The sequence below is a fragment of the Pezoporus occidentalis genome, unplaced genomic scaffold (genome assembly GCF_034315485.1).
Source record: "Pezoporus occidentalis ecotype Australia unplaced genomic scaffold, CSIRO_AGI_Poc_V1 ctg94, whole genome shotgun sequence".
Lineage (NCBI taxonomy): Eukaryota > Metazoa > Chordata > Aves > Psittaciformes > Psittacidae > Pezoporus > Pezoporus occidentalis.
The window spans coordinates 1495591-1509042 of NW_026916304.1; the positions used below are offsets into that span (position 1 = coordinate 1495591).

Consider the following 13452-nt stretch of genomic DNA (forward strand, 5'->3'; position numbering starts at 1 on the left):
CTCTGTGTCTATCCTGGTGGGTTTCTGTTATAGTAAATTATTTTCCCTCATGTTTCTTCTGTTATTTTGTTTACATCTTCTCAAGAGGTTCTTAACAGCATATACCCAAAAGTGAGAGACTAGGAGACTGATACCAAGTAGTCACAAGCAGGTTTTGTAACAGTGGCTATAGATACTCATCCCCTGCCTTCCCCGGTGATCTGTGCTATAAAACTTAAATGACCTGGCAAAGGGGTCAAAAATGCTGCTGCCAACATAGTATTATTCAAAGTAGCTTAAAAGAGAGGAGACTGAAGAGAAACTTAAAAATGGTGAATACATAGTAAATCCAGAGGTGAAATTTACTAAAAATACATGAAAAGTAATGTAAAACAAATAGAACCAACCCAAACCCTCCACAGCACAAGGAATTAAGTTGGTGCTACAGACCCCTTGTCTGGAAAGCAAAGTACCTGGGCATTATTTTAGACAGCCCTCAGAAAATACCAACTCCATGCTCAGAAGCCATGAAAATGAAGACGTCTCATTAGGGAAGACCTGGAAAACAAATCAAAACACAACGGCAGTACTTCATATTTACAATTTGAGTAGAGTTTAGCCACCCTATCTCTGAAGAGACAAATAAAGAAGGATAATGAAGATTATCAGAAATGCAAAATGGCTAAATACAGCAACAGTCATACAGGGAGAGAGACAGTAAGGCACAGACACGAGACACCTAGAGAAACGTGATAAAGGCAGGAAGGTAAAAACAATATAGAGAGCATTAAATGAGGATATGAAGAAGCAGGCTTAAACCAAACCCAAGCACTGTCTCGCAATAGAGGGGGCAAAAAACATTAATAGTTTTTTTTATAATAATTCATTGCACACTTCATAGATAAAATCCAACCACCACAGAAGCTCACAGTCCAGCTGTAGTTTCTAGTGTAGGACATCCTTGCATAGATTCTAGCAAGTGGCAAGGAGACCTGGCTGGGAAGAGAATAGAAAATATCACTGCAGTCTTGTTACATTTCTTGCCCTAAGCACTCATTCCTACCACTGCTGGAGTCAATATAGGGCTTAGGAGATCCCTGCTTTGCCAAAGGGCAATTCTGATGTCAAGTACATTAAAGCTATTCAGTTTGTGCCAGACGAACCCGAGCTGTTCCCCACTAATACCCCCCAGCTACATAGCAGCATGGATAGCAGATCATCCGTTTGAAGGAATAGACACACAAAATGGAGCAGTCAAGAGCTGTGTGCTTCTGGGAAGCAGAGATGCTCATCATCTGAGTGCTGCAGCCCCAGAGCTTTCCTTGCTTGTGAAGCTTTGTATTAGAAGACAAGAACAGATTTACAAAAAGGCAAACCAACCAAACACATCTCTATGGATGCCATGCAAAATTCCAATTCATCACTAAAGCCACATGATTTTTATGGTCCAGCAAGACAAAAGTGTCTGAAACAAAGCCAACCCTGGAGTCCTTCTTACGGCAGTATCATTTGTCCAGGATGAGTGTCATAGATACCTGGTTCAGTGGGATACAAATGTTCAGCTTTTGTGGTTTACAACACATGAAGTCACTTTTGCACAGCACAAAGATGACCAGAAGCTATAGAGTAGTTGAATTACCTCAGGTATAACAAAAACTGATGGTAGCAGGTGTTCGGAGGCATTTTTCCTGTGCCCATTCTGCATTGCCACTTCCTCAGGTAAGTGATTGCAACAGCACTGCCCTTCACACATACCCCTGTAACCAGACTGATGTAAGCAAAGAATTCCTCAGAATTACTAGCAGATCATTCCTGTTAACCATCCTTCTATTCACTTGGAGCCTTTTGTACTTCAGCCTGCACCAAAGGTGTAAAATTCACCAAGTTGTTAACTTCTGTACTGAAGTGCAGAACCCTGCAGTTTTTCCTTAATGACTGGCATTCATCTTAGCTTTTTGGAAAGGGGTGTATTCACTTAGAGCAGAGTTTACACACATCACAAAGGAAGACACGCTGCTCAAACAAAAGCTGAAGCATAGAGATCCAGCAAACACCCATTTCATCATATCTACCTGTATGAACCGGCTTGAATTTAAAGACTGAGTTTCTTAATAAAGCTTCGGAATTTTCCCAATTAGTTCATGCAGGAACACCTCCTGTTTCAGACATCCTTTACGTGTCTCAACCTCTCCCTGCCAGATTAAAGAAAGCAACCAGAATACAGACGCTGTTATCTGACCAAGAGCGCCACACAGTGTCACAGGTAGTGATGGAAAACAGGCAGGCAATCGCTCCCAGGCGTCCTAAACCTGGCTGAAGCAAAAACGCAGGCATTACTACACTGAAAATGAAGCCTCCATCCCATGGGTTTTGACAAAAACAGGGAACAGTGTAGATTTCAGTGTAAGGAGGAGAAACAAAGCACACCTTATGTCCTTCTGCAGCCCTCATGTCAGCTAGCAACATACCATTTTAAGTCAGTCAAAGTAGCAGTGAATTCCATTGAAATAGAGCTATTTACATCAGTTTTCACTCAAAACGCATGCAAGAAACATCATTTGTAGTTAAGTCAAGCTTAGATGGCCAGTATTTGGAGGCTGCATCTAACAACTCAGTCAAAACAGTAAACCACTTGTGAGCCTGAGCACAAGTTTGTACTTGACTGGGAGTGTTTGCCTGGCTAGAGGAACCCAAAGAGAAACATGCTAATGTTGATTTGTCATCACAAGTTTAAGGTGAGAGTGAGAGAACACCAAAACCTTCTCAGCTCTTCTTGTGAAGAAATTTTCTTGACTTCAGCGGGATTCTTTTATAAGCAAGGCACTGGAATTTCTTTTATACATTATCATTGGAGAAAACGGAGTAAAATACAGCAGCCACCAGCATCTCTAGAACCAAATGGCCTGTCACCCTGTTCCTGCTGAATCAAACACTTCCATAGACTTCTTCCTTTTTTTTTTTTAATCCAAAGGAGTATAGCAGAAAGTTTGGGAGTCACTAGAATATGCTGACACTCTGCTTCCTCTTGCTAGTCATGCAGGAGGATGGCAGTGCTGGTGCTGTGAACAGACATTACACAAGTCTTCCCATCAAATTAGTTGCAACACCACACAGTATTGCTAGCCCTGGGAAGGAACAAGTTATTCAGAGCAACTGCCCATTTTGCGAACTTGAAAGCTGAATTAGATGTGGTAAAGGGAATTTTTTGTCTTCCTGAGGAAGATAAACTCTGCATTACAAGGCAAAACTACTTGAACATTCAGTTTCAATACAAGTTTTTCCAGGAAGTATTTAGATAGCTTTAATTTATAAAACATCTCTAAAGAAAACAGACAATCCACTTTGCTGCTAGGCAGGATTATTCTTTCCTAGTTTCTATTTGACAGTTTTTTTCACGTTACTGAAAGGGACAAAAACTTTAAGATATTTACATTCATGCTTTAAAAACCCCACGCTCATTGTCACATGCAAATGAAAACAACACGCAGCACAGGTATTGTATTACACAAAGAATCCAGCATTGCCTTTAATTAAAAAGCCATCAATCACGCTTGTTTGAGAGATTTTCATCTATAAACTGATAGTATACAAAAACAAAAGTCCCCCAAAACTTGAGCACAGGATGGGCCTGTGATTCCCAGATTTTGAGATCAGAGTTCCCTGCAAATTAAAAAAGACACAAACCACACAATTAGCCATATACTTTTTGCCCTTCAGCCTGGGGTTTGCTATGTTTCTTCATAATCCCCCTTTCCCAAGCTGCACACAGCCAGCTTCCGGGAGGAAGGGAGACGATTCAACTCACACTCACCTGTAGTCTGCTGCCAACAGATCAGTCCCAGCTCTATAAATGCCCTCACGGTTAAACCAGCTAGTTACTTAAGCAGCCAAAAAGATCACCGACTACAAAACAACTTGTAGCTTTCTGAGTAGGACTCATTCCTGCAGCAGGCTACACTGTGGATGTGGGGAGATGGAGGAAGACAGAAATAAAAAGTTTAGTAAACAAAGAATGAATATTTTAAGAGCTGGCCACCAGGTAATAGAGAGATGTTGCTATACTACTCCAGGTCTCACTGTTCTGTCAAATATTCCAATACCTTCATTCCCAGGTAGCTTAGCAGTCCTAGCCTGAAGAAGCCTAATACTGTTTGAGTTTTGGGTAAGCACAACTGGGTTTGATGCATGTAAACTGCAGACACGTTTTCTCTTTATGGTTTGGAATCACTGAGAGGATGGGACAAACAGTATCTTGAATGAGGCAAATGGTGCTTCTACTAAAGGACTAAAGTTCCCAAACTCATATGCTTGTGTAAGTGTGCTGCTCTTAGAGCAGAGAGAATGTTCTTTGCATTTTACTGCAAAGACAGACAACAGCATTTAGTTCATGCATCGTCTGCATTTGAGAGTTTTCCAGTAAGCTGGTGGTTTGGTTGGTTTGTTTTTTAATGCACAATACTGTCATGAGCAGGAAGCCTCCACATCACATGCCATTAGTACACAGTAAAGTGAACAGTTATGACAGAGTTCAGATCAATGTTTTCAGTTTTCCCAATGATATTCATAAAAGGTTTAGGGAACTGTATCAAAACAGCATTTTCAGCATCTTCTCAGTTGTCTTAACCTACAAGCTTCAATCAAGTTCAGTTACTGCACTTAAAAAACAGAGACTTCATTCCTTACTCAGGCAAAGCCTCCCATTAAAAGTCCCATCAGAACCCAGCTTTGTAGGACTGCAGCATCCTTCTATAGATTGGAATTCAAGTTCTTCCTGACACTGAGCATGACACACATGCTGTTACTCTTCAATTGCATCTTCAAGGAGATGTTGAGGGAGAAGTTACAACAGAAAGCATTCCTTGCAGGTTTAAATTCAACTGCACATGATTTCATCACAAAATTCTCAATGATTTCTTTCAGATTTGGTTGATTGCTGCCAGAAAGGCAATGAGGAATACTATATTTCCACAGACATAGATGGTTAACACAATCTGTTTAAACAGACGACCCTGCAAAAGAAGGGAAACCCAGAACACAGAAGTGTCAGTCTTTTTATAGTTTTCAACAAAAAAAAAAAAATCCCATTTTGTAGTAGTTATTTACAAAATTGTGACTCACCTCTGCTTCTGCGGATGTGAGTGACTGCAGTATCTGCACTCTGTCGTACTCTATCACTTCAACTGTTAGTGGGAAGAAAACCAAAGTTTGCTCTTCAGAGGAAGGAGGGGGCTCATTTTTCTACTGCAGAAGTCTTGATCCTGTGACTAAGTAACTAAGTCTTATAAAGCATCAAATTTGAAAAGCACTCTTGAAGTCTCACTTGACATTTCATGACCTGCAACATCATGCTCACAGCACAAGTGAAAAATTGTTCTGGAGCTGACCTACAAAAAGTAACTTCTGGACATAGAAATGGCGAAACATTTTGCCTCTTCTGCTAGAGTGAATCATCAAAACACCAAGTTTTGAGCTGAACAAGATACTTGTTTGCTCTAAACCCTTTTCCTTTTCAATTGAGCACAACCAGATTTCATTAAGAAGTATTTTCTATTAGGCAACATGAGAACCTTCACTGTTCAAACATTTCAGGTTCATTTCTCTATTTCTAGGAAGTAATTACTGCAGTTGAACTTAAATTCACATCTTTTATAATCACTCCTCCTCTACCTGGCACCTTACGCAGCCTTACACCTCTTAACTAATCATGCTCTTCAGTTCTGCAGATGTCTCATCCCTGTTCAAGACACAGGGTATTTACATGTGCATAGTTACCTCCTCTTAGTGACACCAGCCACTGAAGCTAAGAATTCCCAATGAAGTTACTATCAGTCTCTTCATGAGACTGGTTTATCGGGGTCAGGTTTTCACCTTCATTCCCTTGCTCACTCAAAATTGCAAGCATTTGTGCTCAGGTTTCTGATAATTTTGCTCATGCAATAGAGCTATTCATACTAGCAATTTGTCACAATAAAACACAACAAACCACATTTGCATGACCTAACCTGGACTTTAGCTACTCACTTGGGATCAAAACCATGGCAAACAGTAATAGACTCTTGGAAAATATTTATGCATTTCAGTCTGCCCCTATCAGCTGTGGTTTGAGAAATAAGAGGCTGCTATTTAAAATGGAACAAAACTAACTTTTCTGGAACACTTTGGTCATGAAACCTGGTTTACTCCCATATCTGTTTATACAGAAGGTATGCCACCATAACTTGAGGTTATGCCCTTCCAGCTTCCATGTTAGAGGCCAAAGAACATCTGAAATTCAATCAATCCTCAGCACCCAAGATAACACCAGGAGTTTCACTTGGTTTTTACCTTTACGTATGAGACAGTAGCTGTGTATTTCCAGGAGAACCTCAATGCCGACATGCCAAGTTACAAAAGCAATCATTGTGTAGGTGTCCCAAGGGTCAGGCAGGTCAAGTGCTGTTAGGTTCATTCCCAAGAACATAGTCACCACTAGGCAGTAAAAACAAGGTAGAGACACTAAACATGCTGTGCTCTCAACACCTTTGGCAACAGATTTCCCACAAACTGCCTGAAACTGCTTGGGTAACGATGTTAAAGGAATCCATGTCACTCATGTATCTAAAAGCTTTTATTTTTCTGGCGGTGAGGGGGAAGGCAGGGAGGAAAGGAGAAAGCAAAGATACTTTTCATCCTGCTCAGTGCCCTATCACATTACAGTTAAACAAACACTAGCATTCATGACTCTACCAAGACTACAGTCACCACAACATTTGTGCTTAAACTACCTGCGGAAACTTGTCACTATTAACAGAATTAAGCTCAGCTTCTGGTCCTGCAAGTTTCCCTTCTCCCATTACATAATGTTAAACTACATTTCTGTAAGGACACTATCCCCAAGTCTTCCAAGGCAAAAAGAAATCACTCAAGAACAGGTCCTCATTACAGAGATATCAGATTCTTTTGGAATCTCTTTGGTTTTACAGTCACTTCTCCCTAAAGCTGTACCTGATGGCCACTTCATACTCACACAGAAGATGGCTAGCAAGAAAAGGAATCTTCAGAGATGCCTCGAATGGTTGTCCGTAGGGATTTTACATGAGCAACAGCCCAGGCAATGAACAAAATTCCTTTAAATCACTTAAAAAGTAGTTACAAGTATTACTCCTACTCACCAGCTAGTATTCTAGCTGCTGTACCAGTACTCCAGTGAAACCAGTTAAACAATTGCCTCCTACAAAGCAATGAAAAGCAGTTTATTGATTACATAGCTGGGGCAGGGGTAAAAAGACTTTAAAGACATCTTTTCAATGTAAAAATGATGTTTAATGAAACAAGCACATTTAATTTCCATGGCTGTAACTTAAAGAGTTAGTTGTGAGTACCTTGCTGCATGACGAGATGGTCTGAAACCTGCCATAAGCGATTGAAATATTGCCAGTGCCATCACGGTACAGCCAAGATAGGGGTGAAAACCTGCTTGCTAAACACAGGACACTTGTCTTTAATAACATATCTATATAAAGATATATAGAACACACCAAAAAGTTGATCATTTTATTTATGCTAGTATTAGTAAGTTACAGTGGTGGAGCAGCACAGTGTTTAAACTGGTAGAGGTGTAGAACACAGCAAGGTGTCTTGCTCCAGGATAGAGATTGTACTCCTTGGCAGCATGAGACACTGGCTTTGTCCCACTGTTTTGTGTATTGAGAAGTTCTACCATTTGTCCCAGGGTTTGTCCACTGTTTTGTGTATTGAGAACTTCTACCATTTGAAGAGCAGAGAGCAAGATGACTGCAGAAGCTATGCTCCAAGCTCTTGATCCTCAACCCTGTGCCTTCAGGAGAACCCTATCTCATCATTCCTCCCACCACTCATCTCTCCTCTCACCCTGTCTGTTCTGACCTTAACCCTAACCACTGTATTCAGTTTCACTAGCTCTAGCTCATACCTGTGACCACATTCTCGCACCTTTAACTCAGATACTCTCTATGCTTTCCAATTTCTGATATCACCTCACACAAAATATTGTACAGATGCCAGCAACAGGTACGCAATCTCTATCAAGTTTTCCAGACCAAGCTTAATCACTGGATACAGCTACATCAAGCCATAAAGTCCATCACAACACTTACTCCCAGCAGGTTTGCCATGTTAGTTAGCTAGCCATCCCATTCTCTCTCCCCTGCCAAATTCAAGTAACATCAGTCATCAGTGAACCTCTTTCTCATTCATTTGGTCCACCCTTTATATTCGAGTTAATAAACAAAACAAAAGCACACACTTACTTGGCTCCAACCTCCTCGGTATATAAAAGGTAACACAAAAGAAATGCTTGTGAGCATGACTGTGGTCAACATAAGCATACGATGCACCTAGAACAGTTAAGTTAGCTTTTAGAAACTTTACAGCTTTCTTAATATACCATTAAAGTACGCTTAACATCTACAGTTAAAGATGTTCTTAGTGGCCTCTGTAGACTTTGCTTTTAATTAGTAAAGTAGGTGAACTTCTTCTTTGTAATTGTTCCATTTTGTAAGATTAGAAAAAGATAAAAATCACATCAAGTTTAATCTTTTATTTCTTGGATCCACTAGGTTTATAGTTCTGCTTAAAATATAGGTAGAAAATACAGCAAGAGATAGGAGGGGATTTTGCCCACCTGAAACCACATCTCCTTTCCAAACAGAAATGAATGAGACCAGACAGGTTTGAAGAATCGTGCAACAATGACACCAATACTAACTGTGGTAATCCAAGCAATGAACATCAGTGCTCCTGAAAATGGAAAACAAGGGAAAGGTGAGTAAATTAGCTGTAAAGACTGTGTAACAGTTTAGTCTGTATGTATATGGTGAGAATTTACAAGTAATAAGTTTTAATCACCTGGTTCGGACTACAGCTTTGTAGCAGTTATCTTGCTAAAGGGAGAAACATCCATAGGGAAGATAACCAAATTATACCCACACAGCACAACAGAGCAGCTCTGGCTATTGCATGTTTCGTATGCACCAGTACAGTCAGTACATAGTGGTGAGAGATGCCTGTTCTGTCACCATCTTGGACATCAGGGAATGAATGTTTTCTAACAATCTTACAGTTTGTTTGACAAGCAACGAGTGACAGTTCTCCCATGGGCCTGCTTTAAAGTCCAGTACTGTGACACAAAATATTCTCATTAACTTCGATGGCTCTGGACAGTCTGTTGAGGGGTTTTTCATTTCGAATGAATTAAGCCAATAATGTAACTAGGAAAAAATAAACCAAAGAGAAAAAGGTAAACAGAAATCTCTCTGATGAGGAGAGACTGAGGAGTTGGGAGCTGGGCCAGTTTAGCCTAGAGAAGACTAACTGAGAGCGGATCTCATCAACGTAGATCAATAGCTCAAAGGAGGGTGCCAGGAGGATGGTGCCAGACTCTTCCCAGTGGTGCCCAGTGACAGGACAAGGAGCAATGGCTATAAACTAACAAACACCAAGTATCACCTCAACATGAGGAAGAACTTCTTTACATGAGGGTGTCAGAGCCCTGGCACAGGCTGACCAGGGGGGTTGTGGAGTCTCTCTCTGGAGCCATTCCAAACCTGCCTGGACACGTTTCTGTGTGCCCTGTTCTGGGTGGTCTTGCATTGGCAGGGTGTTGGACCACATGATCTCCAGAGGGCCCTGCCAACACTAAAGATCCTGTGATGCTAAGATTATAAATTTAAGAGAAAAGGCAAATACAAGTTCATTTTCCTGGGCAGTAAGAATCTTATAATGCTGTTCTTGAAAAGAAAGACTATTAATAACTTTGTCTTCACAGCCTCACATCTTGCCAGCCAATGGTATAGATAAACATGAGTCTCATAAAAACAAGGAAATACCTACTCTGCAATAATGAGGAAAACAACTCTCCAGCCTCAGCAAGTCTGGAACTGGAAGACAAAACTAGAAGTTGCATCTTACCATGAGCCTTGATAAGTCGTGGAGACCGGGAACCTCCAATATCCTGAGGCTTTCCTGTGACGTTGTACATTTCGTTGGTGATCAGAGGCTGATGATGATGTTTGTGTATTACTCCACCTAAGTAGTAGCATAAAGTGGTTTATTTATGGCTGATGAAAGCCACTGCACTTGTAAACATGCCCACTCTATATTTATGAATGCAAGTCCTGTTACCACTGAGCATAATCATACAAACTACATTTCTGACACACAAAACAGTAAGAATCTAAGATGTCATCTGAGCTGTCTTGCACATTTAATGTACAAGAACCAGCTCACCCCTCTATAGCTAACAGCTTTCTCCACTACAGGCACATGAAGAATAATTCCCTTTGATGCTGTCCCCATTTTAGATGCTAATCTCCATTTTAACAGTATGTGGCCAGCTCTCAAGAAGCCATCAAGTGGACAGATAACACATATATATATATAAGTTTAATGTAACTTCCAAAAGCAAACCCATGATCCAGTAAAGATGACTGGACTAAGTGCCTCAAACTTGGAAACCTTACTTCAGATACTAACTCTCAGCTACACCACATCTTACATAAGGGTTACTAACTCATGTATAGCTGTTCAAAGAGAGGCAAGCATACCTAAGTCAAATTTACCTTCACTAGCTTCTCCATCTGCCAGAAAGATGTAGTAACTGGCATCCAGATTGAACCTCCCTTTGTGAGCAGGGAGACAAATACTTCTTCTGAAAGAACATTGAAGAAGACCATCTGCAAGCCTCCATGACACATCCTCAAGGGCATCCTGTGAAACAGGAGACATTCAATACCCGGTCTTTTCAGAATGTCAGAGTAAGTGACTCAAAAAGCAACCAAAAGACAAGCAAAGCACCAAGAAAGAACACCACTGATTGCGGTGGAGGGGTGTGTGTAAAAATCTCTTGCATACCTACTCAGAAGGTATGTCAGTAGGTCAAAACAGCAACATAAGTGTTGGAGTTAATTACCACCAACTGCAACTACAGTCTTAGCAAAAGGACAGAGGAATAAGGCACAAAGTTCCTCAGTAGAGTAAGCCCACACACACCTATTTTTACTTCCAAAGGTAACATTTCCTAGGAAACAAGTGCCAAACCAACCCCACCTTAAAGAATTATGGATCCACTTTACTATAAATAGCTGCTGTGCAAGATAAAAGCACAAAGCAGCAACCCAACATTCATTACTTCAAACCTACACTGGTGAAAGTGTCTCAATGGTTTCCAAATGTACCTCTGAATCCAAAACAGGAGGACTTCGCCCCTTCAAATAGGCAGCAATGGTGTGAATGCCGTGGTCCTCACCAACACACAGATATGCATCATCATCACCCTGGAGAGATTAAAGGAGAAAGGTATTTATAGTCCAATAAAAACAACTACTGGCAGTCCCAAATAACTCTTTAACATATGCAACAAGACCCAAGACACATTTCTCTAGCTGTCAAGCCACTACTTCCCAGCTTTCAAACACTTCAGTTTTAAAGAAGAATCATATTAAGTCAAACAGATGACACAGGCACATTACGATACAGACTCTTATTCCCCACACACACCAGGGTAACAACCATATTATCAAAACTTTAATTATTTATAGTTCACTAAATTAAGCAGACAAGGCAGAGGTGGACACTGATGCTACTTTAAAAAACTCTCTCCAGTTAAAAGCTGGATTTCCTTGTAACAATGCTTTGCCTTTACAGCTAAGAACCAAGTGTTCCTGCACTAGGGGCATGAATATAAACAGTATCTTCTTTGTGCAACAGTTGGTTTATGGACTATACATTTGTCAAAAGCATCATCCCTTGACTTCAACACCAAATATAAAAAAGGATCTCTAAACACTGTTTAAGACTGAATGGAATCTCTCCTGTACAAACAGTGATGAAATGCAAATGGATTTCAGAAAGCATAGCAACTCAGCTTCTGACAGGTAAGGGGTTTTGGCTAGGTTACAAAGAAACACTGATCCAACCAGGAATCCCAGTCAGCTACGGTGCAATCATACAGGTTGGATTCTGCCAAGACAGATCTCCACAGGGAAATTCTACTTCAGATAGCTACAACTGAACATCCATCCAAAAGAGGCAACCTGCGCTTCAGCACTATGAAAGAGAAGTCACTCTTGTGTCTAGCAGCATTTGAGTTTTCTATATGCATGTTTTGCTAAAGTACCATTCCAACTTTACTGAAACCACAAAAAGCAACTAAAGCAGAACAGGATACTCACCATCCACTGGTCATGGGACAATGCAAATGCTAAATATCCTTCACCTGGACCACTCATTTCAATAAATACTGAGCTCCTCTCTTGTTGGAAGGATAGAAAAAAACAGGAAGCACTTTCAGGATCACAGTTTGAAGGGTTCCTAATGCAGAACTTGGTCCTTCCACAACCGGATGCATTAAACTAGATAATTAAACAAACAAACAAGTCATAAGCAATGACAGTTTCCCCTCTTCTTCTTCCCTTTTTACACCATTCTAGAAGAATGCATATGAGGAATAGCAATAAAATGCCATCTACGTCTACATACCAATCTCTTAACCCCCCCTAAAATTACCCCAGGACTGCTAGGTGAAACACTGGTGGGTTCCAAGCTGTACTTTGAACTCAAGAAAAGAAACGGAAAGCTTGAGAGAAATTTCCTTCAGTTTAGTTTTTAAAGAGGTAACAGCAGCTGCAGATGAGGGAGAAACAAAGGGAAGACCAGCTTTTTGTTTCCTTTTTAAAGTAGGAACTCCACTGATACACAAGAAGAAAACATATCGATTAAAAGTCACGTTTGTTCTGGATCAAATAGTGATGTTTGCTCAATTCAGTCAAGAATCAGTAACTGAAATCCGTATCAGAAGCGAGTAACACAGCTGAACTCACAGAAGGAAGTTTCTGAGCCTGCAGTTACTAAATAGGAAGTTACTAGTCAAAACCAGACTAAGCCTCTTTCCTATTTCTCCTCCCAGGTATGAACAGGATTTTCTGACCATTAAGCTCTAAGTGCTCTATCAGCCTTCTGAGCCTTGTGTGGCATGGCATTTAACCTACACAAGTTCAGGCTACTCCGCTAACACAAGAGAAGAGCTGTCTATGTCCTTAGTCTCTGATATCTGTTACTCATCCATCACCTCTCCCTTTCTGTCAGTAGGCTTTATCAAAGTGGTTTCATAAAACAAACATTAAACATTCATCACAAGCATTAAAAATAGCATTATTTAGGTTTATAATTACTTACTGGCTTTGATAAGTAGGAAACAGGGTGTGAAGTTGATACAGCCTCTGATATTGCATGCAAAGGTGTTGTTGGGGACAGCGCACTAGGCTGAGAAACAATGGGACCAGGAATCTTCACCCAGAAAGTCTTGTATTTCTTCACAACTGTGGCTCTTAAAAACAAACCATACACACGCTCATAGTGTACATCAACAACTGGTTGTTACTTAAAAAAAAAAGGGAAAAAGGAAAAGCTATAGTTTGTACAATTTATTGTAAAACCTCCATCTTTAGGCAGGCCTCT

The 13452-nt window shown here is 40.5% G+C and overlaps 1 protein-coding gene across 19 annotated transcripts in view; it reads right to left on the reverse strand.

Annotated features, from left to right (window-relative positions):
- Positions 1 to 13452, reverse strand: part of LOC134157329 (ferric-chelate reductase 1-like) — a 60724-nt gene that overhangs the window by 38563 nt on the left and 8709 nt on the right. For 6 of the 19 annotated variants that reach the window (XM_062606161.1, XM_062606160.1, XM_062606158.1 and 3 more), the window contains 12 exons: positions 13171 to 13321; positions 12168 to 12347; positions 11172 to 11270; positions 10557 to 10704; positions 9907 to 10023; positions 8621 to 8736; positions 8247 to 8333; positions 7341 to 7438; positions 7131 to 7189; positions 6304 to 6447; positions 5098 to 5159; positions 3255 to 4988 (listed from right to left, as the gene is read on the reverse strand). In XM_062606161.1, the coding sequence (XP_062462145.1) occupies positions 4896 to 4988; positions 5098 to 5159; positions 6304 to 6447; positions 7131 to 7189; positions 7341 to 7438; positions 8247 to 8333; positions 8621 to 8736; positions 9907 to 10023; positions 10557 to 10704; positions 11172 to 11270; positions 12168 to 12347; positions 13171 to 13321 (1354 nt within the window). In that variant the 3' untranslated portion in view covers positions 3255 to 4895. Of the gene's footprint in view, positions 1 to 3254; positions 4989 to 5097; positions 5160 to 6303; positions 6448 to 7130; positions 7190 to 7340; positions 7439 to 8246; positions 8334 to 8620; positions 8737 to 9906; positions 10024 to 10556; positions 10705 to 11171; positions 11271 to 12167; positions 12348 to 13170; positions 13322 to 13452 lie in introns of those variants that run through there. The other 13 variants (XR_009962282.1, XM_062606163.1, XM_062606164.1 and 10 more) reach the window with 8 other exon arrangements.